This window comes from Tripterygium wilfordii, chromosome 11 (assembly GCF_013401445.1).
Source record: "Tripterygium wilfordii isolate XIE 37 chromosome 11, ASM1340144v1, whole genome shotgun sequence".
NCBI lineage: Eukaryota > Viridiplantae > Streptophyta > Magnoliopsida > Celastrales > Celastraceae > Tripterygium > Tripterygium wilfordii.
In genome coordinates this window covers 4,418,689-4,441,052 of record NC_052242.1, presented here as the reverse complement: position 1 = coordinate 4,441,052, position 22,364 = coordinate 4,418,689, and the positions used below count along the sequence as shown (strand labels likewise).

The 22,364-nt window shown below is 38.5% G+C and overlaps 2 protein-coding genes across 3 annotated transcripts; one reads left to right on the top strand and one right to left on the bottom strand.

Moving 5' to 3' along the window:
• Positions 1–948: 948 nt before the first annotated feature.
• LOC120009037 (golgin candidate 6) lies at positions 949–12,861 on the bottom strand. Its single transcript, XM_038859477.1, has 20 exons — positions 12,750–12,861; positions 12,567–12,636; positions 12,192–12,244; positions 10,371–10,498; positions 10,225–10,277; positions 7,489–7,635; positions 7,316–7,389; positions 7,155–7,224; positions 6,789–6,842; positions 6,586–6,681; positions 6,006–6,056; positions 5,847–5,933; positions 5,635–5,748; positions 5,471–5,542; positions 4,973–5,158; positions 4,702–4,805; positions 4,481–4,529; positions 4,261–4,326; positions 2,591–3,352; positions 949–1,761 (listed from the first exon to the last, which is right to left on the bottom strand). The coding sequence occupies exons 2-20, from the start codon at positions 12,588–12,590 to the stop codon at positions 1,210–1,212; spliced, it is 2,742 nt and encodes a 913-aa protein (XP_038715405.1). The 5' UTR covers positions 12,591–12,636; positions 12,750–12,861; the 3' UTR covers positions 949–1,209.
• Positions 12,862–12,983: 122 nt separating this feature from the next.
• Positions 12,984–16,750, top strand: LOC120009038 (CRM-domain containing factor CFM9, mitochondrial). 2 transcript variants are annotated; one of them, XM_038859478.1, is made up of 4 exons: positions 12,984–13,177; positions 13,556–13,850; positions 14,804–15,205; positions 15,571–16,750. In XM_038859478.1, exons 1-4 carry the CDS (start codon positions 13,101–13,103, stop codon positions 16,522–16,524), a joined length of 1,728 nt encoding a protein of 575 aa, XP_038715406.1. In that variant the 5' UTR covers positions 12,984–13,100; the 3' UTR covers positions 16,525–16,750. The 2 variants fall into 2 exon arrangements, with proteins under 2 accessions (XP_038715406.1, XP_038715407.1); XM_038859479.1 differs by lacking the exon at positions 12,984–13,177 and adding an exon at positions 13,192–13,406.
• The last annotated feature ends 5,614 nt before the right edge of the window (positions 16,751–22,364 follow it).

Below are 22,364 nucleotides of genomic sequence, written 5' to 3'. Positions count from 1 at the left end.
TTCACTTTAGTCTTAAGCTTAATCTTCAATGGAACTCCGTTCTTGCTGCTCAAATCCGGGTTGTGATGTTGAGATTTATGTTGGAAATTAGTTTTGATGATGAGATGAGGTTGAGGGAAGAGACTTTAATGTCAGAGATGGCAAAAGGCAGGGCAGTGGGTTACACAGAGGACGGTGCCACAAATAGCGATTAGGAAGAGGAGAGCGATGACGATGAAGGTTGTTCAGATATAGGAGCAGCAGCTGCGGCGATGACGACGGAGTTGACGTTTGGGGTACTTTGATTTGGTGATGAAGAAGATCAGGGAGAACGAGAAAAAGGACAGAGAAGTTGAAGGATGAAGAAATTTTTTGTTTTTTAAACTATTTTATTCTAAAAAGTAAAATTCATTAATTTAATATAAATTGGTTTTTTTCCCGAAAATTAGATGTTTCATGCCACCTGTACGTGCGGTTGCCACATAAGCATAATCCGGCGAGTTACGATCGGGAAGTGGGGTTCCGGACAAAATTGGATACCTTTTTGAAACGTCAAGGATAAAAGCGATAGATTTTAAACTTTAAGGACATAAACGAGAATCGTGTAAAACTTGAGGGATATAAAGTATGATTTTGCCGTTCCTTAAGTGTAATTTGTGTACCACCTGTAATGTCCACGTCATAAGTTAACGGTGACATTATTCCACGTGGGCAACGATGTAACAGAAGTTCATCATAAGAACTTAAATGTTCCAATTCACATAGTATAAGGGCTTATTTTTAACAAATAAAAATAGAGGGACCAAAATAGCACTTTTGTCAAAATAGAGGGGTCATTTTGGATGTTATCCCTTATATATTTCCAACAATTGCTACAATCCCACTCCCCTAATTCATACTTAATGAAAAAGTCGAGACATTTGAATCAAGTTTCCATGAACCTTAATGAAAAGGTCCAGACATCTAAAGTCAAAAGAACCGAGTATTTTTCAAGCTTTATTTCCGGGCAACTGTTACTTCTGAATGTTTTTACTTCTGATAAGTAATGCAGTTCTTGTGCAGCAACCTTTGATAATTTAGAAGTTCAAAACACGTCCACAGCTGATAATACTAGTACTGTACAATTCACTAAGAGATGTACAACGGGACAGTCAGCACCACCAGCTATAATTGAACAGAAATGGGAAGACAACAATGGAACAACTTCAAACAAACAAATCAACCACCCCTTTAGTCTTCCTCCTCATCACCATCTCCTGGTACCCCCATATCATCTCCAACATCTTCAAGCAGTTTGTCCACATCCTCCCCTAGCTCCATCAACCTTTCACTCAGCTTTTCCACCTTACTTTGCTCTTGCCCCAGGCACACGAGCAAATCATTCAGTTCCGCTTCACTCTCCCTCTGCGCTTCTTCCCTTGCTTCTGCCTTCATTGCCTCTACATCGGGAAATGTTGAAGTCCCTCCACTTGCAAGTGTTTTCACCTCCTTTTCCAGATGGAAGTTGGCTTGTTCAAGACTGTTGTATGCATCAGATAGGCTTTTGAGATCACCTTCCATCTTCCCAGCTAATGTTTGGTACATGGATGCCTCAGATTCAATTTTAGCTTTCTCTACCTTGAGTATCTCTATCCTATGCAATGCTTCTTGAAGATCCTTCCGAAGTGTCTCTACCTGGACTCTATCTGACCCACTGCTTACCCTTTGCTCATGTTGAGAAGAGCCATTACCACCAGTCTTCGCCAGATCCTCAGCTAAAGACGCATTCCGGCCCAGAAGATTCTAAGAAAAAATAGGTGCGGATAACAAATCAAATATAAATTCAATATCATTGTACCATGCACAACGCAGAACTATCCTGTAAGATAAATTCTTTATATGACAGCCACCACTGACACAATAAGACACGATACCAATGTCTGCCTAAAAATTATGACAAGTTGAATAACAGCAAAAAACAGGTAGAGGTAGCAGAGAAAAACTATCATTGCATGGAGAGCAAGGATCACCATTGTAGCAATTGACTGAAAACTTAGCAATGTTCATGGAACATTGAGCTGTCATACACATGTAATAGACGTGCCCGAAAAGGACTTTAGAAACTCAACATATACTGGGTACCAGAAACCCATATATTCTACACTTATTTTTTAGTTCCATTCCTTTGCTCCCCACCACATCTACTATCGGGTGAATTTCTATGATATTACCCTGATCAACAACTTTTTTCTTCTTTCCGTGGAACGTTTTAGCCACATCTATAATGGCTTGACACCTGTTTACGATTTTACAAAGCTGTTGTAGCTAATAACCAGTAGCATGAGTAAACCAATGAGTCCATTTACATTCAAAAGCTATCTCAGATTCTAAGAATCCTCCACTTGTGACCAGGGCTAGGTCCCTTGATCTCTTAATTTCACCAAAGCAAGAATGAAAAGGGACAGCTAATCATTTTCTACCCCAATTAATCTTAGGTCACAAGTCCCACCATAGGAGGTGCAGAAGAATGGATCTTCCGCATTGCCAATTTCCTCCGTATTACAGAAGTACAAAATTTGAATGGAAATGATAGTAAAAGAAAAAGTAAAGGACTTGATCATGAAAAAAGTACCTGGATCTCGGAGCACTGTTTCCCCACGAAAGATTTCAGTCGCTGGATATAATCCTTGTCATTTTCCCCACTCTTCTGCTCCAATTCTGCAGGCACAACTGCTACCTCACTCTTTGGACGACTATATACATCTACAATGTTTTCTCTAATATCTGCCTCCAACCTCTTAACAAAGTCTATGAAACGAGAATTGAAAATGGAAGAAAGAATAGGGTGATCTTTGTTCTTCTGATCATAAACATTCTCATCAACATCCTCAATCTCTTCCATGCTAGCAGCAGCAGATCTTGTCAATGGTTTATGGGACTGGGAAGACTTTGCAGATGAGAAAATAAAGCTTTTCTGCATCTCATCAAACTTCAAAAAATATGATGTAAGCCCAACTTTCTGACTTATAGCATCGACTATAGTATAAGCATCCTTTCCCTTGTCACTAGACTTGTTATAAAGGACACACTCTCCCAAGAGAGCTGCTACAAGCCCCCTAATGCATACAGTTGCAGATGGATTTGACACCAACTCAAGTAAATATGTTAAATGGGGTCGTGAATCAAGGAGGCACTGCACACCACTAGGAAAGTCGGCCAGCCAAGTGACCAGCAACTTCAAAATAATTGGCTGAACATACAAGTTTGATGTTGTACTTGAGCTTCCATCTTTATTCTTCATAGAGGCAAGAGCCAAGTATTTCATCATTCGATGCATCAGAGGCTCTGGAGCTCCAAAGGAAGGTGTGGGTTCCTCGAGTTCAATCCGTAGAACCTGTAAATGTTCTCTTGAGGCTAGTTATAAAAGGAAACAAATCAAGAGATGGCTGGAAATTAAAAAGTTTCCATACTGCGGATATACTATAGCCAGATCCATATTTAATCCAAAGGGCCCACATTCAGATGGATAGCTGATCCATCCAAAATATGTGGGATAAAGACTGGATATCAAAAGTTGTATCATTATAGCTGAAGTTAAAAGAATTTGTGGGCCCACTTTTCTCAATTTCGATGTTTGTATATATTAGAAATATACAATCCATTCACATATCCATCCCTCATGCATTTTATTCAATCAAACATGCCCAAGCTCGTAAGAAAGAATAACCAAGCCCCTTAACATTTCAAAATTTACTTTGTCTTCTCTAGGTGGTTATATAGGAATTAGTATGCACTTAAAATGAATCAGGCGCATGGATAACTTACTGGCAGCTAGAGAGTTGAATAATTGGACATCTCAACCAGTTAAAAGGCATGAGAAAAAGGTTCTTCAAAGTTCAAACATATTGAAAGTACATGTCTAGTACAAATAAACCACAAAATATTCGCTAAGTTCATATTATATAGCATTCACAAGCTCTTCACTTTTACAATAGAAAGCTTCCCCATCTGTTTTCTCAAATGCAACTATTAGGTTAAAGGGGTTGCATTTCTCACATTAATTTCTGGATAGCTACAGTGCTGTCCATGTCTTCCATAATAATTATAATCAGGCATCCTTGACATATAAGAGATAATTAATTGTAGTCAACACAAGAAATGTGGTTAAGGAGTTCTTGTGGCCAGCTTCTTACAATTGCACAAGGTCAAGGTTCGATTTCCCCACTCCCTCTATAAAAAAGAAAAGAATAACCCCATGACACAAAAAAAACAAGAAATGCGAGGGAAACTAAGTTGACATACCCTTTCCTTGACCTGGATATTGTCCTTTAGAATATGAGAAAGAACACTAGCAGCTCTGCAACAACTCTGCAATTCAAAGTATTAGCTGGATAATCGCCCAACGAGAAATCATGTTCTTTATTTATGTCTTGCAACTCAATTATTTTACAGTCAACGAAATTTTAGCACCACTGAAGTTCTCTTATAACATTCAACAGTTACTGTTGAACTTCTGTGTTACCTCAAGGTCACCATCAGTTTCGCTCAAAGTAAGACCACGTAGCAGCATGCTGCGATATGAATAGTTCTCATATGATCATTAATAACATACACATTCAAAACCATGAAATGGCTAAAAATCTCAAAAAATAATTCAACTAAGGGAGCGAAAACTCAAAAATATATGCAATCTCTAATTAGACTGATAAGATACAGACAACGATATGCATATTTGAAACAAACCTTCCAAATGACATGTTCACATCCTCCTCAATTGGAGCATGAGTCATTAAATGTGGTTGAGGAATTAACGTTGATGCTAACATTGTTTGGCCATCAATGTTTCCCTGAGCAAAGACCAAACAAAAATTAAAAGAACATTGGAATAGACAATCAAAAAACATATAACAAGGTGAATCTCTGGCCCTAGTATATTAATAAAGCATTAAACTAAAGATGCTCAAAAGGTGCAACAACATCGCAGACAATGAACAAAATGGAAAATATTATCAACCTCACAAAAGCTTTTAAAAACATAGTCAGCAGCAACAAACTCTTGAGGGCTAGATGTTCGTAAAATGATTCGGAGAATGGAATTCAGCGCAGGTTCTGCTTGTTGTTCTTCACCAAGAACTTTGCTTGCAAGGACATCAAGATTCTTGGGATGTCCAGCAATCAAATCACCAATGCAATGCAATGCCTGCCGACGAAATAAATCTTTGTAATTAAGTTCAAAAACTAGATCTTCAAAATCCAAAATCATTTAAAACCTGTCAAAGTCACCGCTGGAGATGTTTTCTTCATATGGGAGATAAAGTTGCTCGCTTTCCAGATATAAAATGTGATTGGCTGATTTTTGGATGTGTGCGAGTATCATGTGAAAGCAAGAGAGATAGATAGACAGAGGGCGAAAGGGGGAGAGGAGGAGCAGGAAGGAAGAAGAAAAAGAAGAAGAACTAGTAGCAATAGTAATGGTAGAAGAAGAAGAAGAAGTTCAAAAAGCCTCACTTACCATGCAACGCACAGGCACTGGAGCCCATTGGGATTCCACGCCCAGAAGCAAAAGATGATCCAACGCTTTTTTCTACAATCAAACCAACTTGATAAGGGATCAAATAGTTCCGAATCAGTAGTTTCTTAAATTGTTAATATGAGTATATGTGAGTTTGAATTAACCTGAACCAGGACCATTCTATTAGTCAGCCTATTTGCATCTCTTCCAGGGTCAGCCTCTGAACCTCCATTTGTTAACACATTAATGGTTTCTAAGGCACTGAGTAAATTAGTTGTCTACTGGCATGGACAAGAAAAATTATCCAGTAAGACTTGTGAGCAAAAATGTCAGCAAATACAGCAATATAGGAAACATAAAGATTCAAGTATCTAACCTTTTGTTGGGTGAATTTGTAAGTACTTCCTCGTAGCTTCAGGATTGAGACTAAGGAGTCAAACCCAATAGTCTCCCTCAGCAGTATCTAAACCACAATTTTAAGTGAGTGGAATAATAAGAACCTTTTTTACCAATAACAATGAAATACACTACAAACCTGATTCGATACAGTGTTACGAAGAAGATTGTTCAGCAATTCAAGACAATCCTGCGATGGCAAACATGTCAGTTCATTGCCAGTTCACATAGTCTTTTGAGGCTTGTAAAAACAAAACGGACCAGACTGCAATTGTATTTGACGGCCTTATTAGTTTGGAAAGAGTTACTGCTTATGCACCATCCAAAAAAGAGATCCAAAAGTCTCACTGGTGAAGCTTCTTTAATAGTTGTGTTCATAAATGATAGAGTTCTAAAATGAAAAGGTTTACTAGATGTTATTTCCTTGGTCCCAACTATGCGTTCTGATTACAAAAACAAAACCACCTTGTCAGTTTATAATCTTCATCATTGCTGCCAATGATAGTTTGACATTCCAGATCATAACCGAGCATGACCATAGAAGTAGAATCTTTCATACAATACTATATGCTTGTACATGTTGAGAGTTGATTATCTGTTGTCAATGCATGTCATATGTGATGCCAAACTAAAATATAAAACCAACTAAAAATTGCAAGCAACAGAAAGGTTGAACTAGTTCACATAAACCTCACTGAAACCAATGGAAAATGAATCACCTGCACAACAACACCACCATCGGATCCTCCTTCCTCTCTGATAATACTGAAAATTTTCTCAAATGCACCTTCAAAGACCACAATTTTTTGAATTTCCTGCAATCATAAGTTCATGAGTAAGTAATTCAAGCACAATTTAGACATATGAATAACTATACATATTACGAGCTGTAAAGATAACGTAAAAAAAAAAAAACCCTCACCTCAGCTTCACGAGTCAAGTAAGTAAGAAGCAATAAGGCCTCGTTCCTTATCACCTGTTGGGGAAAAAAACAAAAGGTTATGGTGATTTTACAAGAAAGAGCAACCTCCACACAATTGCTTAGCTATTCCCTTTGAAACTACAAGATGCAAATGATTCATAGATGCAAATGATTCATGGATTCTTGACAATATATTTGTAAAGAATGGGATAACAAGCAGAAATTTATATCACATAATGGGTGAGAATCTGAAGAGGAATGCAGAAAGTAACCCTTTGATATAATTAAGCATATTATTATAATCAAATAGTGTTAATGATATAATATAAGTCAAAGCAAATACTATTTAGTGAAAGAGTTTGGTACCTCGCGATCCATAAGCATATCCATAAGCCGGGTTATACCACGAGGAATGGCCAGAATGGCTTCCTGTAACCTGGAGAAGCACTCAGCACAAGTCTTCCATCATAACTTGGTGGGGAGGGGAATCTGAGGAACAAGTATACTGTATACCATAATATTCATACCTATTTGGAGAGTTTGTAAGAAGTGCCGTCAAAATTTGAAGAGTGTAATACCGCACATAGAAATCCTCCTCTGACTGTAAAAATACCAAAAATGAAAATTTGCATCCAGCAATGCATAATCCACCAATTTATAAAATATAACAAAAAATGTCCCATATATATAGAACTCATACCAACAAACTTAAAAGAAGGGATATGCTTTCTGCTTCTCGGGAAAGCAGATCAGTGTTCATTAAAGCAGGTTGAACCTCATTCTTCTGCCCTCTTGCGTGATTTATAGGAGTCAAAGCACTCACAAGAGTTTCTAAAGCTCCTCGAACCTGCAGAAATGGATGAATGGATGGACTCAAATCGTTGTCATTATAAATCAAGCGAAGCATTCATTTCCATCAGATTTATTTTATCTATTGAAGAAGGAGACAGATATGATCACCATTTTTTGATAATACAGCCACCAGAAACAGCAATTAATGCAGAATATTTTTGCAGCAACAACTAGGTAGCATATATTCAAATCATCTTATATTAGTTTGATAAAATTCTCAAGCATAGAATGCCAGATATCACCTCTTTAATGGAATTATCATCAAGAGAATTTACAAGGAAGCCATGCTAAATTCTGAATTAAGGAAACAACCATGGTCACGCGAGAAAAGCCATAAACAGCAAGCGAAAAAGAAAAGAAAAGAAAGAAAAGGCGCAGAACACAATTCAGAGAGGTCTACTCAAACAACAAGATGACAACCCAACCACTGGACCTTACTAACTGTTCAACAGCCTAACTGTCATATGTTCAGCAATAATTTGATGCAGATACATAGCTTGAAAAAGTTAAGCAATTCAGCCTTATCTGTGAATTGTAGTATCATGTGTGAATATGTGATGTTAACAATGAATTTCTTGAAATTTAAGAAACGTAGCCATGTCTAGAAGTTTTAGAAACATGTCCAACATTGCTATGTCATAGAAATCTCACTCCTCTCATAGTCCAAGTTCATTTATGAGCCTTTGTTATATTGTTTTTTCGTCACAAAGTAATTGCCTCTTATAGAGATTATTTCTTGAATCCACAATGTCTATGTAATCGTATCATTTAATAATATTTTAGGGATTCCCTCTTTTAAATTATTATTTTTCTTTATATTTGGCTATGTTTGACATTCGTAGTCGGAGCAACTACAACCACCTCCAATTCTTCACCTTGCATGAAAAATTACTCCAAGTCCTTTCCTAAAAAGTCTTAAATCTAGATCCAAGTCTTCCTAATGGCAGATAACTAGATACATATCTAAAAACCATTTCAATTTAAATAGAAACTCTGAAGTCCTAAATTTGAAAGAACAACATATGCCTCGTTTGGTAGAGGTGACTGTAGGAGAAGCACTTTACTGAAACATCTCTGGGAAGAAGGGTTCGTGAAAATGTTAGTTGCATTTGGTCTTTAAATTTGTGTCAAAGCTCTCTTTGCAAAAGCAATACCTTTTATTCTGTTTGATGTATATCTGTTAAAGGACTTTCTCAGGGTAAGTTGTGTAAAAACAGTTACAATTGGGGGGGTAACAAATTTCTGTTAAGAAGAGTATTGGACTCATGCCAATATCGATGTGTCTGCCAATAAATGTTTGTGTATATATGCACACCTATATTTGCGCATCGATATCGGCATGAGTTTAAAACTCTTCCTATCTTACCCAAAGAAAGACAAAAATAGAATTTTAAAAAAAAAGGACAAAAAATTAGGAGAGAAGATTACGGAGCTTAAAGAAAGGGGAAAATATTTTGTTTTAAACCCACTAACATACCCCTCAAAGATATGTTTAACACCAACTCAGGAAATGTTAACATTGGTGAAAATTTAACCTGGGGTTCGAAAGACAGTTAAAGAGGGTGCAATACTACTTGCAACAGTGTACCCTCATGACGAGACTTCAACATCTTCTTATTAGTGAGCTTGTTAAATTCTAGCAAACAGCCAAACACCTATTGATGGGGAGTAAGATGCTGGAACCAATGCACAAGTTAAATTTAGGGGATTTCTATGTATTTTTATGAACAGACTTTAGTTTGGTAGAGTAGGTTATAGGTATCAGGATGAATCTTATTAACTGGTTGAGTTTCTATGTTGAGTCTATAGGTACTTGTTTGAAGTCAACGAACTCTTAATGAGTCTCCATTAGGAAGCACTTTTATAATAGAGTCCTAGTTATATTTGACGGAAAACTAAAGAGTCAAAATATAGCCATGTACATTCTATCGATTAGGAGGCGGATATTTTGGCAAAAGTACCCACAGATTTCTCTATGTTCCTCTTATTTCTTTCTCTCACTCCTACTTTCTTTCTTTCTTTCTTTCTTTCTTGTACAAATTTTTTGTTCACACAACCCACAAGTTCTTTTGTTTTCTGCTAGATTTTCCTTCAATATATTTCATCTTTCCTATAAATTTCACACCTGAATCCACCAAAAAAAAAAAACAACTTTTCTCCATGGCCACAGTTTTCCAGCAAGTTGTAGCTTGACAATTTTGCTTTAAACCCTTCTCCAAAACCTAAATTACCCAAAAACACTTGTACTGCAGAAATTCCGGAATCCATCCTCCATCACCTATTAAATTAATTTTTCAATATCATGGATTTTCTAAGAAATCTGTAGAGCACTTTAGCTCACTGCAAAGCAGTAGTGAACAGGTGTTGCATGCATTTATTTGGTAGGTAGTGAATTAGTTGATAAGTGGCATAGTAACATCAAAAGAAGCAGAAAGATAAATCACCGAACCATGAATGTTTGAATTTGCAACCATCATTTTACTATCACAAACAAAGAGTCTTATACATGTTTTCTTGAATAAGGGTATCACTCAAAAAGGAGAAAAGATGACAAAAATAAAACAAGGAGGAGAGAAACTCAAACCATCTCAACATCATCCGATTCTTCCTTTAAAACACCCATAATTATAGGAAAACCTGCAACATGGAAATTATGGGGAAAAAATTAAATTGACAATTTCATAGAGATATGCGCACTGGGATACAATTAAACATGACAAAAGCACCCACCCATTGCTCCAAAAGCTAACTGGGCAGCATGACCTTCAGCTACAATAGACTGAAGCTCTACCAGAGCATTTCTCCTGTCCTCAGCCAGGACACCATTGCTTATTCGATCAAGCAAGCGTTCAACATAGCTATTGATGAGAAACCAAATAGACCATAAACGGTTAATGCAAAGTTAAAAGAGAGGATGGATCCAAAGGTTAATAATATGCATGTCGGAGTCAGAAACATGATGCAAAGTTCTTCAATTAAAAACTTTGACAAAAAAAAGAATATCAAATATTCCCCACTTGATGAAAGGTAAGTAATGAATGCCATCACAAGGTTCTTTATAAAGAATTCAACATGAAGTAAAATAATCATTTCCACTGACATTTCCGGGAGAATCTTCAAAAAAAATTATGGGGCAATTGGAGCATTTATCGTGAGGATGTTTTATTGATCAATTACACTGCTGGCCACCTAAAGTAGCCAATATGTTGCCAAACATTTTTCCATGACAATTACATTTTTCTCAAATTTAGCTATCTACACAGCCACTGCCTATGTGTGGCCAGCTTACACATAATTTTCCAAAATCTATAAAAACTTCCTCATTAATATAACGACAACACTATTACTTTTTTCAAATGAAAAAGTCAAAACACCAAGAAGGTGCCAAAATGAAAGCAAGTACAATAAGAGAAACAAAGAAAATAGAGCAAGGGGATACATCAACAATGCCACTCACTGGATCCATATTTCCTTTTTTTTTCTCGGTCCCCCTGGAAAAGCATATATATATATATATATATATATATATATATATATATATATATTCCCCCCTTAAACTCTGTACTATAGCTGGATCCATATTTCATTACGCTCAGGTTTCACCAACTTCGCGTCGTGGGTTCACTGAAGTTCAATCTTGTTAAAGCAAATTGGTTGAACCTTAGGACGGTAGCGAAAGGAACCTTCTAGCTAACCGGGTCAATTCAAACTCACTACATACTCCATGGATCCATTAGATAATAACGAAATCGTTAGCCGGAATCTCCTGTCAGATTCAGATGGTTGAATTCACATAACTTCAACTACAATACATAACCCTCTGGAGGAGTTTCTCTGAAATTTTAAGAGAGAAATTCTTCTGTCACCAAGGCAATTGGCGTTAGTTTATTACAAGAGGAGGATCTAACAAGGCTTCATGTGCCACTTTTACCAATCCTTTTGCTTTACATAATCAAATATACCAATTAACACAGGTCTAAAAATATATAAATAAGCAACATCGCGAAAAAAAAAATTTCCCAGAATACTACAGTATACTGAAAATTATCCAGTAAGGTCGATCAAAGAAGACTTTAGTTGGCATTTAAAAAAATAAGGACGAGAAGTACTCTGCAAAAAGTTAATCTCGAAAATTTGGAAGAACAGTATAATTCCCTAAAGAATCTCAAAATGGGAACCTTCATTAGGTTGAGCTGGCACAACACCAGCATCGCAAGGGGGAAGGGGAGGGGGAGGGGAAGGGGAAGGGTCCCTAAATAAAGAATCCCAAATAATTTCTATATCCTTCTACTCTAACATATGAGGGAAAATTCAAAATTCAAGAATAGACTAGTGAGCATCATAACTACAGCCTTCTCTAAAATTTTCTAATAATGTACTTAAAAAAGATTATTGTAAAACCATAAGAGACTCCTTCAAATCTGAATGTCCTGGGTTTGAAGACAGCTTTACAGAGTCAAGTATTTCATATTTTTTATCATAAAACAAAGATAAATACTTCATCCCATAAGATGCTTGATAACTAACATAAAAAGGTAACCTATATCATACCTATCTTCATTCGAAGCTGAATTCTCATTGCCAAAAACAAGGCCCACAACCCCCTGCATCACAAATATTTATACCAGTTACACATCAATGTTAGCACCAACCATACGGAGACCCCATATTCACAATACACTCTATCTGCTAATAGGACTAGAAACATTTATATCAGCTGAAAAAAAAAATGGAGAACCAACCAGTTATTTAAGATTAAAAGCATGAATAATTTGCATCATTCTCAGAAAACAACATTGGATAATAATCATTCACACGCAATTCGCAGTAAAAACAGTATCATACAATCGTCCACTACGATAGTCAGATTAATCGTCAATCAGTAACAGAAAACAAGTGAAATTTAATCAATTGAGCAAGTCTAACCTTGTACCCAGACACCAAATCCATCTCGCACAGATAAACTTAGAAAAACCAGCACAAATAATCGCGCAAACTAATAACAATCAAGAGAAAAGGAATTAGGTCACCAGAGAGAATAAACTCCTCAATGAACTACAAGGGAAAAACGGAGCAACGACCCATTGAATCGGATCTCCGCTAGATTACCTACTTTTCCCCTTGTTGTGCAGCGTCAGCTATTTTGACAGAAACGCAGAGGTTTACGTCGCTGGCACTCTCAGGTGTTCAATGAAAAGTGAACTGGCAGCCGCAGATCCGTAACCCGCATCCGTTTTTGTTGTTAATCGGAGAACGGTGTCGTTTAGTTGGGTCACTTTTTAGATTATGTATAATGTTGGGCCCGTATCGGTAAATTCAACATTTATCTAATTCTCTCTGTGTGTCTAAGTGGACGGCCAAAAAACCCCAAAACCCTCTTTAGAGAAGTTTCAGTGCAGCTAGAGTGTTGTGCGTGTGGAGTTCGAGAGACGGAAAGCAGTGACAGCGCTGACTGATCGAATGTTTGCTACAAGGAGCCTTCAAAGGCGCAGGAGCTTGAAGACTCTCTCTTCTCTTCTCCAATCCAATCTCTACAAGTACGCTTCACTCTCAACTTTTCTATTCATTTGTTTGCCTTCGTATTTTCTTTGCATTTGAAGGAGTGCACAGCTGTGTATCTATCTTCGATGGCTTAAATCAATTTTTGGATGACACTTTGCTCGATGGACAAAAGAGTTCTTGTGTATATGGATAATTCCACAAAAAATGAAACTCCTTTCCGGGAAAATTATTTTGCTTTACGCCGTTTGCTCTGCACCCATATAGGTGATGTTGGTTATTTTACTCTTGAGTATCCTGTTTTTGATATGTATAATAATTTTGGTGTAATGTAATATCACTAATATGTTTTTGTAACCAGACAGTTCTCGTTTGGGTATTTTTGTGTCTCTCTTATTTGATTTTATATTCTACAGTTTTTCACAGAGGAATCTTGTTTTATTAAAACATGATTCTCAAAGCCCGGTCTCGAACAAAGTGATGCAAGCTGGAATTCCTCGAGAAGGTGGTGTTTCCTTGTTACCATGTACTCATTCATTGAATGGGTGGTCTCGTGCAATGTCAACCTCAAGGGGAAGGAGCATGCGAAGTAAGGTGGAGAGGCGGATGCAGAAAGAGTCAGGTAAAACGGTAAAAGAGGTTCGGAGAGCCTCAAAATTGAAGAAGAAATTGATGACTGATGAGGAGAGACTTATTTATAACCTTAAAAGAGTATGTTCTCTTGCCTTTACCAAAACCCATGAAATGTTTGTTTCAATGTCTTATGATATTAAATCCATCAATTTCAATTTTCATAGCTCTTTTGCTTGCTGCACCTTATGGTCTTGTGTCATTTTAAGTGAATCATGATAGTATTTTATTGATAAAGTTGATTTGAGGAGAATTTTGTTATTGACCACTTGGTTTTGTTATTATACTATGTTCGATGGAAGAGTAACTGGTAACTGGAAGTTTCTAAGAGCCATCTAAACGATGTTGAAAAATTATGGATTAACAGTATGTGGTAGTGTCTACTCTGTTTGCTATTCATGCATCTTTTCACTTAGTCTGCGGCTATCTTACATTCCAACCGTAATGAGATTGAACAAACAAATTGTTAATTTGCTACACCTGATTGTCTCAAATTTGTTTTTCCTGTACTTAGTCGCAGTTCATAATCCCTTTAACAACCATAATCTGCCAAACATAGATATGTAGACTGTAGAGACTTTTTTGAGTGAGAGATTAAATAAAGTGCCAGATGTATAGGTTGTCAATAGATCCATAGATCTTGGAATCATCTTTCTCCAATTGATAGTTTGGTTAACATGGACTGAGCTATGCATTTAGTCTTGGCTACTTAGCTAGAAATATTTGAAGAGGCTTTACAAGAAGAATAACCTATAATATTTGAAGAGGCTTTCTCAAGTTTTACTTTGTTTTCATCACTACTTCTCATCATCATTGTTTTACCACCCACATATTGGCTAGCTGACAGTTGTTTAAGAAAGTCCACATTCTAGCAAGCTATTATTATTTGAAGCGACTCTCTACTTCCACAAACTATATGATAATATTTATTTTGGTATATTAGCTTTCAATTTTACTAGTTCTTTTGCTTGCTGCACTTTTGATGAGTATGCATTAAATCAGCTCTACCATTGCTTGTCATTTCACCATTGCAGGCCAAGAAGAAAGTGGCATTGCTTCTACAGAAGCTCAAGAAATATGAGTTACCCGAACTTCCATCCCCAGTGCATGATCCTGAGCTGTTGACCTCCGAGCAGGTTCAGGCATTTAAGAAGATCGGCTTCAGAAACAGAAATTATGTTCCTGTTGGTGTCCGTGGAGTCTTTGGGGGAGTTGTCCAAAATATGCATCTCCACTGGAAGTTCCATGAGACTGTACAAGTTTGTTGTGATAACTTTCCCAAAGAAAAAATTAGAGAAATGGCAACCATGCTTGCAAGACTAAGCGGTGGTATTGTGATAAACGTTCATAATGTGAAAACAATTATCATGTTCCGGGGCAGAAACTATCGCCAACCAAAAAATTTGATTCCTATAAACACCCTCACAAAGAGAAAGGTAGCCTGTTTTTGTTGGGAACTGTATTTATGTTTGAATTAGGTATTGTAGATTATAGGAAACAAAGGAGAGAGTTTTGAACTATGAGGAAATGCTCTCTTTTTTATGCCTTCTGCCTTTAGGGTAAAATAAATAGAAACTACTCTACTTCAGTCTAAGCCTATTTTCCGTCGGACGCCAAGATAATGAAGATTGGGTTAGGGTGAAGTTAATCATTGTCGTGTGGAGAGTGATCCACTGTTATATCTTGCCTTTTCTCTGTGTAAAGTTTATCTTATCATGACTTTTTCCATAACAGTAGAAAGTCAATTTTCTGATAGAAGCCTAGTAGAATTTCTAGTGTTGAATTTCATTCTGTCCTGCAGGCATTATTTAAAGCTAGATTTGAACAAGCCCTTGAATCTCAGAAGCTAAACATCAAGAAAACAGAACAGCAGCTCCGGCGGATGGGTGTGAACCCTGAGGATCCAGTTGCCATGGCCAGCATCCAGAGAGTAGCCTCCACATTCTTCAATGCAATTGACAAAAGGGAAGGTACTCCTTATGTATTCCAAGGGGACAGAGAAGCTGTGACAGAGCGTAATAATATATTGGAACTTTCAGAACCTCAGTCGGATGCTGAGAAGGAGGAGTTAGACAAATTCATAGCTGATATTGAGAATGCAGCAGATCAAGAGTGGGCTGCAGAGGAAGCCGCAGAACAAGAAGAAACTGGCAGAATTAGGTATTGGAACAGAGAAGACATTGGTGGTAGATCCAGAAGGTCTGAGCTGCATAGACATGAAGATTATTATGAGGAGGGTAGAGGGGCGAGGGCTGGGAAGGATGCACGTGATGTGCGAAGGAATGTTGATCGATATATAACTTCTGAGGATGAGCATGACTGGCATCCTGATGATGTTCGAAATGCGAGGGATCTTGAGAGTGATGATGATGATTCTGATGAAGCACCCATTGATTTCCAAAGATCTAGAGGGGGACAGGGTAAGCGGGGAAGAACTGCTAAAGCAATCAATAACGAAGGTTTCAGGAACAAAGCAGATTCGAATTTGAGAAGAAGCGTATCTAAATTTGAGTTCGAGTCAGATTCTTTTAGTGATCTTGAAAATGCAAGTTGGAAATCAGATACTGAGGAAGAAATTTCAGAAATAGGAGAAAATTACAAGACTAGCAGCGATGAAGGTGAGAATTATTACCCTACAAGGGCAATGGGAAAGCAGCAAAATGTTGGCAGGGCCAGGAGCAGTTCTGCTTTGGAGAGTGATGCTCACTCTAAGGAAGAGTTTACTGAGGAAGATTATAGTTCAGAAGATATGTAGTGAATCATATATAGCAAGATCAAAATCTTCTCCGTTGGCGAGAACCATCACATCAAGAGCTGGGAGATATAGTTACTGAGGAAGTAGTTGGTTTTGCTATATATTGTTAACCATTCACTAATAGGTTATTTTAATTTATCTCTAAATCCCATCTTGGTATATTATTTTACAAGGGAGGCAAGCCCTTAAAAAATGTGAAGAACATATTTTCTTTTTTATCTTCTAATCTTGTCTCCAATGATCCTACAGTGATTGCTTGTGATATGTTAATTGTTTGTACTATCCCTTAAATTTCTTTGAAGGAAGAGAATGCAATGGGAAATCAACTTTTCTTGGGAAATAATTTCTACTATGTTTTGCTGTTTCTGTTGACGATATCTGTATTACAGTCATACTATAAATATTTCAACATTTATGGCTAGCTTGGCTTGTTGTAATGTGTAGATGGTTATAAGCATGCTATAGCCATAGGCACATGACAAACCATTATGATCCATAGATTCTCTCTTCTGGACTGGAACCCATGCATAAAAAGGTCTAATACCAAATGTTAAGTACCAAACTCAACTATTATGCCAAACTAACTGATGCTAAACAATAAACATAGCATTAGAGGTTAAGTTCTAGCTTAGTTGCTTTTGCAAGAACACAATAACAAAAAAAAAGTAATTACAAAACACGGAAACTTCACAAAAAGTTCCCAATTTCATCACTCATTTTTCAGATTATTTTCAATTAATCTATTCCGTCCGGTCACTCACCAAAAATTACTTATGTGGTATTTGAATTTCAATTTTGACCGATTTAACTGACGTGGCTTAAAATGATTTTATTTTAAAATATTGTTGAAAAATATGTTTTATATATGCTTAAAATGATGGATAACATTTACTACATGGAATATAATTAAGAAAACGAAAAGCACGATGCAGCTCAGAGTAATGATGACTATTATGAGGTTGCTGCCGAGTGTGATGGATACCCAATGTATTGGGTCGCCTAGGCTTGTGAAACCAAGCCCACTGCAATTTTTTTCCCTTTCTATTTTGTTTATTTTAAGAAAATTCGTATTTGTTTCAAGTAGTTTTCCTTTAAATATAAAATAACTAACTATTTTTCCTTGCAAAAATTAAAGATTTTCCAAAAGTTTGATTTTTCTTGACACAAACGGAAACTTAATTTCATTTTTAACTAGGGTTTGATCAATGTCCGTGTATATTTATGTACATGTATATGGGCAATGATTATTATCCTCTTTTGACATTCATCTAAATTTTAAAATCTTATGCTCTTTTTGGAGCTCCGTATAGGATAGTATAATTTTACTATTCAATATATAAGTTAATCGTTAATCATTGAATTAAGTGGATGTATAATTTAATCTTATGTAGGGTTTCGGAATATATAATTTTTTCCCGGAATCTAACATGTATTTTGAGAGATAAAATATTTTGAAGTTTTCGTTAAGAAAAGAAAAGGTAAAAAAGAATTTGACGTCATGTGAGAGAAAAGATGAAATTTGTTTAAATAATTAAGGATATTTCTATAAAACAAATAACACATATCATAACTTTAGATGTCACTCTGCTCATCCTGCCATTCTCATTCCTTTGGATAAATATTGGCTCTCTTTCTTTTGTGTTATAAAAAAAAAAAACAGAATTATCGGTTGTAGGTGCCAAAAATGGTATGGCCCCACCTGGTCCCACATCGACAAGATGAGCTGGATTGTCTAGGCCCCCCAGGTTAACTATCGCAGTTAGGCCCGAAACTAAAAGCCAATCTTTGGGTCCATATACAATCTTTACATTACTTGCTACGTAATATAAACAGTATTCTGACACCACTACTGTCATATTCTCTGATACTTATCTACAGGATCTTTATAGCTTTATAGACTGGTCACTTTATTATGATCCTTCCTTAGCATGATGGAACTAGGTGTCAAAGCATCCGCAGGTGTTGGCGACCCAGTACAGTCGCCAGAACATAGTAATGGCGACACCATCTATAAGCGCCATTACTCGGACTACATCACTCATAAAGCAGTTCTTGTCAGTCTAATCTACAGCCGATATTTACAGGTGTGACTGGCTCACATCCTTAGGTATGGCTTTCCTTCATATACGTATCTATTCATTAAATACCGCCTACAAAACTTCCATACTATCATCGACACCTGTCTTAATTATGACATATTGTTACTTTACCGCTTACCCTGACACAACCGGGATAGTGGACTTCTTGTACACTTCCTTCGTACAATTTGGTCCAATAGTATACCTGGAATGGACACACAATTCCCGAGGTCGATCCTCATTCTCTATAAAGACCCCTCTATTTTCATATGAGGGGAGAGAACATTTTTTCTAAACAAACTAGACAACACAACAGAAACATTTTCTACCAATTCCAGAGAAAACCTATTCAGACAAAACACCTAAGACTATAGCTGGTCTTCCATCTCCGACAAGTACTAACTTGATCGTCGGAGCCTCCACGACCGGCACCCCCCAAGCCGGTTAAGGAGCTTTCACGGTTTGCCTTGTTGTGAAGCTTGCAGGATCCAAGGCTGCAAACGGACCCCACAGGAAGAAAGATTGACCTTTCAACTATTGTAGAAATCGGCTCCTACAATTTGGCGCGCCAGATAGGGGGCATTTTGCAAGTATTTGGCCGAAAAGATTTCACGGCAACTTCCCGTTATGGCTGATACCAGTGAGGTCACTAACAGCCAGCTGTTGCAACTCATGCAAGCCATGAGAGAAGACATGTCGAAGAATAAACAGCAAACGGATGCGCGGTTAGAATCAATGTCGGTCGATAACGCAGCACTCCGCGAAGAGGTTTCGCAGCTGAGAAGCCAAACTACTTCCCAAGGCCATGATCCCACTTCAGTCCGAATTCCACCTTTTCCTCGCCTTGAACAAACACCACCTCCTAGAGACCCTTTGCCTTATCCTTTGAGTGCCCAGTTTGTTCCCGGGAGTACCCCCGGGGGATATGATACTTCTACTTCACGGGGTAAGGGACCTGCGACAGAAGAAATTCAGCAAAATGTTGACAGGGATGCCCCTGTAGATTTGACCGGTTCTCCAAGAAGTAGACTCCCACAGCCACCACGTTTTCCTGCTGCACCTTTCGCGGGACCCACTATCGCTTCAGTCGCCCAAGCTGCGATGGCCAAGCAGATCATCGAACTGCGGGGAGATATAGATAAATTGACTAAAGCACCTCCTGCTTTGGCCAAAATTAATGCCAATTGCTATACGGGATCACCGTTTGTGGACAGTATATACCAAACGGATCTGCCGCACAGGTTCAGCGTCCCGAGCATGAAGTTATATAACGGGACTGATGACCCCGAGGATCACGTGGCTCACTACAAGTTAAAGATGGGCGCTATCGCCATACCGTACGGCATGCACGAGACGTGCATGTGTAAAGGTTTCGGATCGACTCTTACCGGTCCGGCTCTGCGTTGGTACATCAACTTACCCAACGGCAGTATTGCTTCTTTCGAGAAGCTAATCGAGACGTTCATGGTGCAATTCTCGAGCAGTCGGAAGATTCATAAGTGCTCTGATGATTTATACCGACTGCCCCAACGTGTGGGAGAATCTCTCCGTGACTTCCTGTCAAGATTCAACACGGAGAAAGTATCTATACCCTATTGTGACCCAGGAACAACTATTCAAGCGCTCCGGAGTTGTTTACTCCCAGATGGGGAGTTTTATGAAGAACTCACGAAATGTGATGTTAGGAGTTATGAAGAAGCTCTGATGAAAGCTACCGTATTTGTTCGCTGGGAGGAGGATGCGAGGAGAAAGCCAGTTAATCCTCCTAAAGAAGAGAAACGAGAGGACAAACGTCCTAGGAAAGATCAGTCCACCTTTGGCGAGCCCAGCAGTAACTGGCGCTCCCGCAAATCTGGAGCGTCAGATTATGCAAAAAACTGTCCCGAGTACCCTCTCAAGATACACCAAGTCGAGGCTGTACAAGTCTTGAAAAAGATGGGCAGCGAGGTGAAGTGGCCGCCTAAGAAAGAGACCGAAGGATGGAAAGACCCCAAGAAGTGGTGTGACTTTCATCAGGACATTGGCCACACTACTCCTGATTGCAGAGGACTTAGATACGAAGTGGATTACCTGCTGAAAAGAGGTCACCTCAGAGAGTTGCTTTCTGAGCACGGTAGAGCAATATGGGAAAAGAGAAAAGTTGATGACCCAGAAGCATTGCCCCTGCCGCCACCAATTACTCAAACTTACTGTGTGATTTCTGGGGGATCAGAGATCAGTGGATTGTCCCACACCTCTGCCAAGAAGCACGAGAAGGAAGCAGCAAACCCCGCTGCTAGAATGGCACGTTCCCTTGGAACTTTCACTAATCAGGTGATGGTCTTCACGGATGATGAAGCTACCCAACTGTTGCACCCGCACCATGATGCTTTGGTGCTCACACTTCAGGTTGCGAACATCAACCTGAAGCGAATTTTAATCGACAATGGGAGTTCCGCCAATGTGTTGTTCTTGGCCGCCTACAAAGGAATGGGCCTAGATGAGACCTTGATATTACGGAAGTCAATGGCTCTTATCGGGTTCAATGGCGAGGTGAGCCATTCAGTGGGAGAAGTTGTGTTGCCTATCTATGCTCCAGGGTTGAACAAGCAGACTCGGTTTTCCATCGTAGATTCACCCTCTGCTTATAATGCTATTTTAGGACGACCTTGGTTGCACGCGATACGGGCCGTACCTTCCACATATCATCAAATCCTGCGCTATCCTACCAATAATGGCGTTAGGGAGATTTTGGGAGATCAGGAGAAAACAGCTTTCATTACCGATAGAGGAATTTATTGCTATAAGGTGATGCCCTTCGGGTTGAAGAATGCCGGAGCCACATACCAGCGATTGGTGAATAAGATGTTCTCGAAGTATTTAGGGGACACCATGGAAGTGTATATTGACGATATGCTGGTAAAATCCTTAGCTGCCGATCAACATCTCGAGCACCTTCAGCAAGCTTTTGATTTGCTGATTAAGTATAATATGAAGTTGAATCCCGCCAAGTGTTCCTTTGGAGTGGCATCTGGGAAATTCCTTGGGTATATGGTCACGAAGCGAGGAATTGAGGCTAATCCCGATCAGATTCGATCCATACTTAACATTCCCCCTCCGACTTGTGTCAAGGATGTTCAGAGGCTCAACGGGAGAGTGGCGGCCCTTAGTCGTTTTATTTCCAGATCATCTGACAAGTGTTGTCATTTTTTCTCCACCTTAAGAAAGTCTGTTAACTACAAGTGGACACCTGAGTGTGAAGACGCTTTAAACCAGTTGAAAGCCTACCTTACTTCCCCTCCACTACTGTCCAAGCCCAGCACTGGGGAGCAGCTGTACATGTATTTGGCTGTCTCTGGGGTAGCTGTAAGCGCGGTTTTGGTCAGAGAAGAAAATAAGAAGCAGTTGCCAGTATACTATGTGAGTAAGAGTCTGCTAGATGCGGAAACCCGGTATAGTTTACTGGAAAAGCTAGCTTTAGCTTTGGTGGTTGCCGCCAGAAAACTGAGGCCGTACTTTCAATGCCACTCGGTTGCTGTGGTGACAAATTTCCCGTTGAGGAGCATACTCCATAGACCCGAATTGTCGGGGAGGATGATCAAGTGGGCGGTGGAGCTTAGTGAATACGATATTACATATCAACCGAGAACCGCAATCAAGTCACAAGTCCTGGCTGATTTCGTTGCTGACTTTGCTCCGTCAACACAGCTAGAGGCAGATAAAGAGTTGCTTTGCATGGTAGATCAAGCCCCAAAGGTATGGACCTTGTACGTTGATGGATCT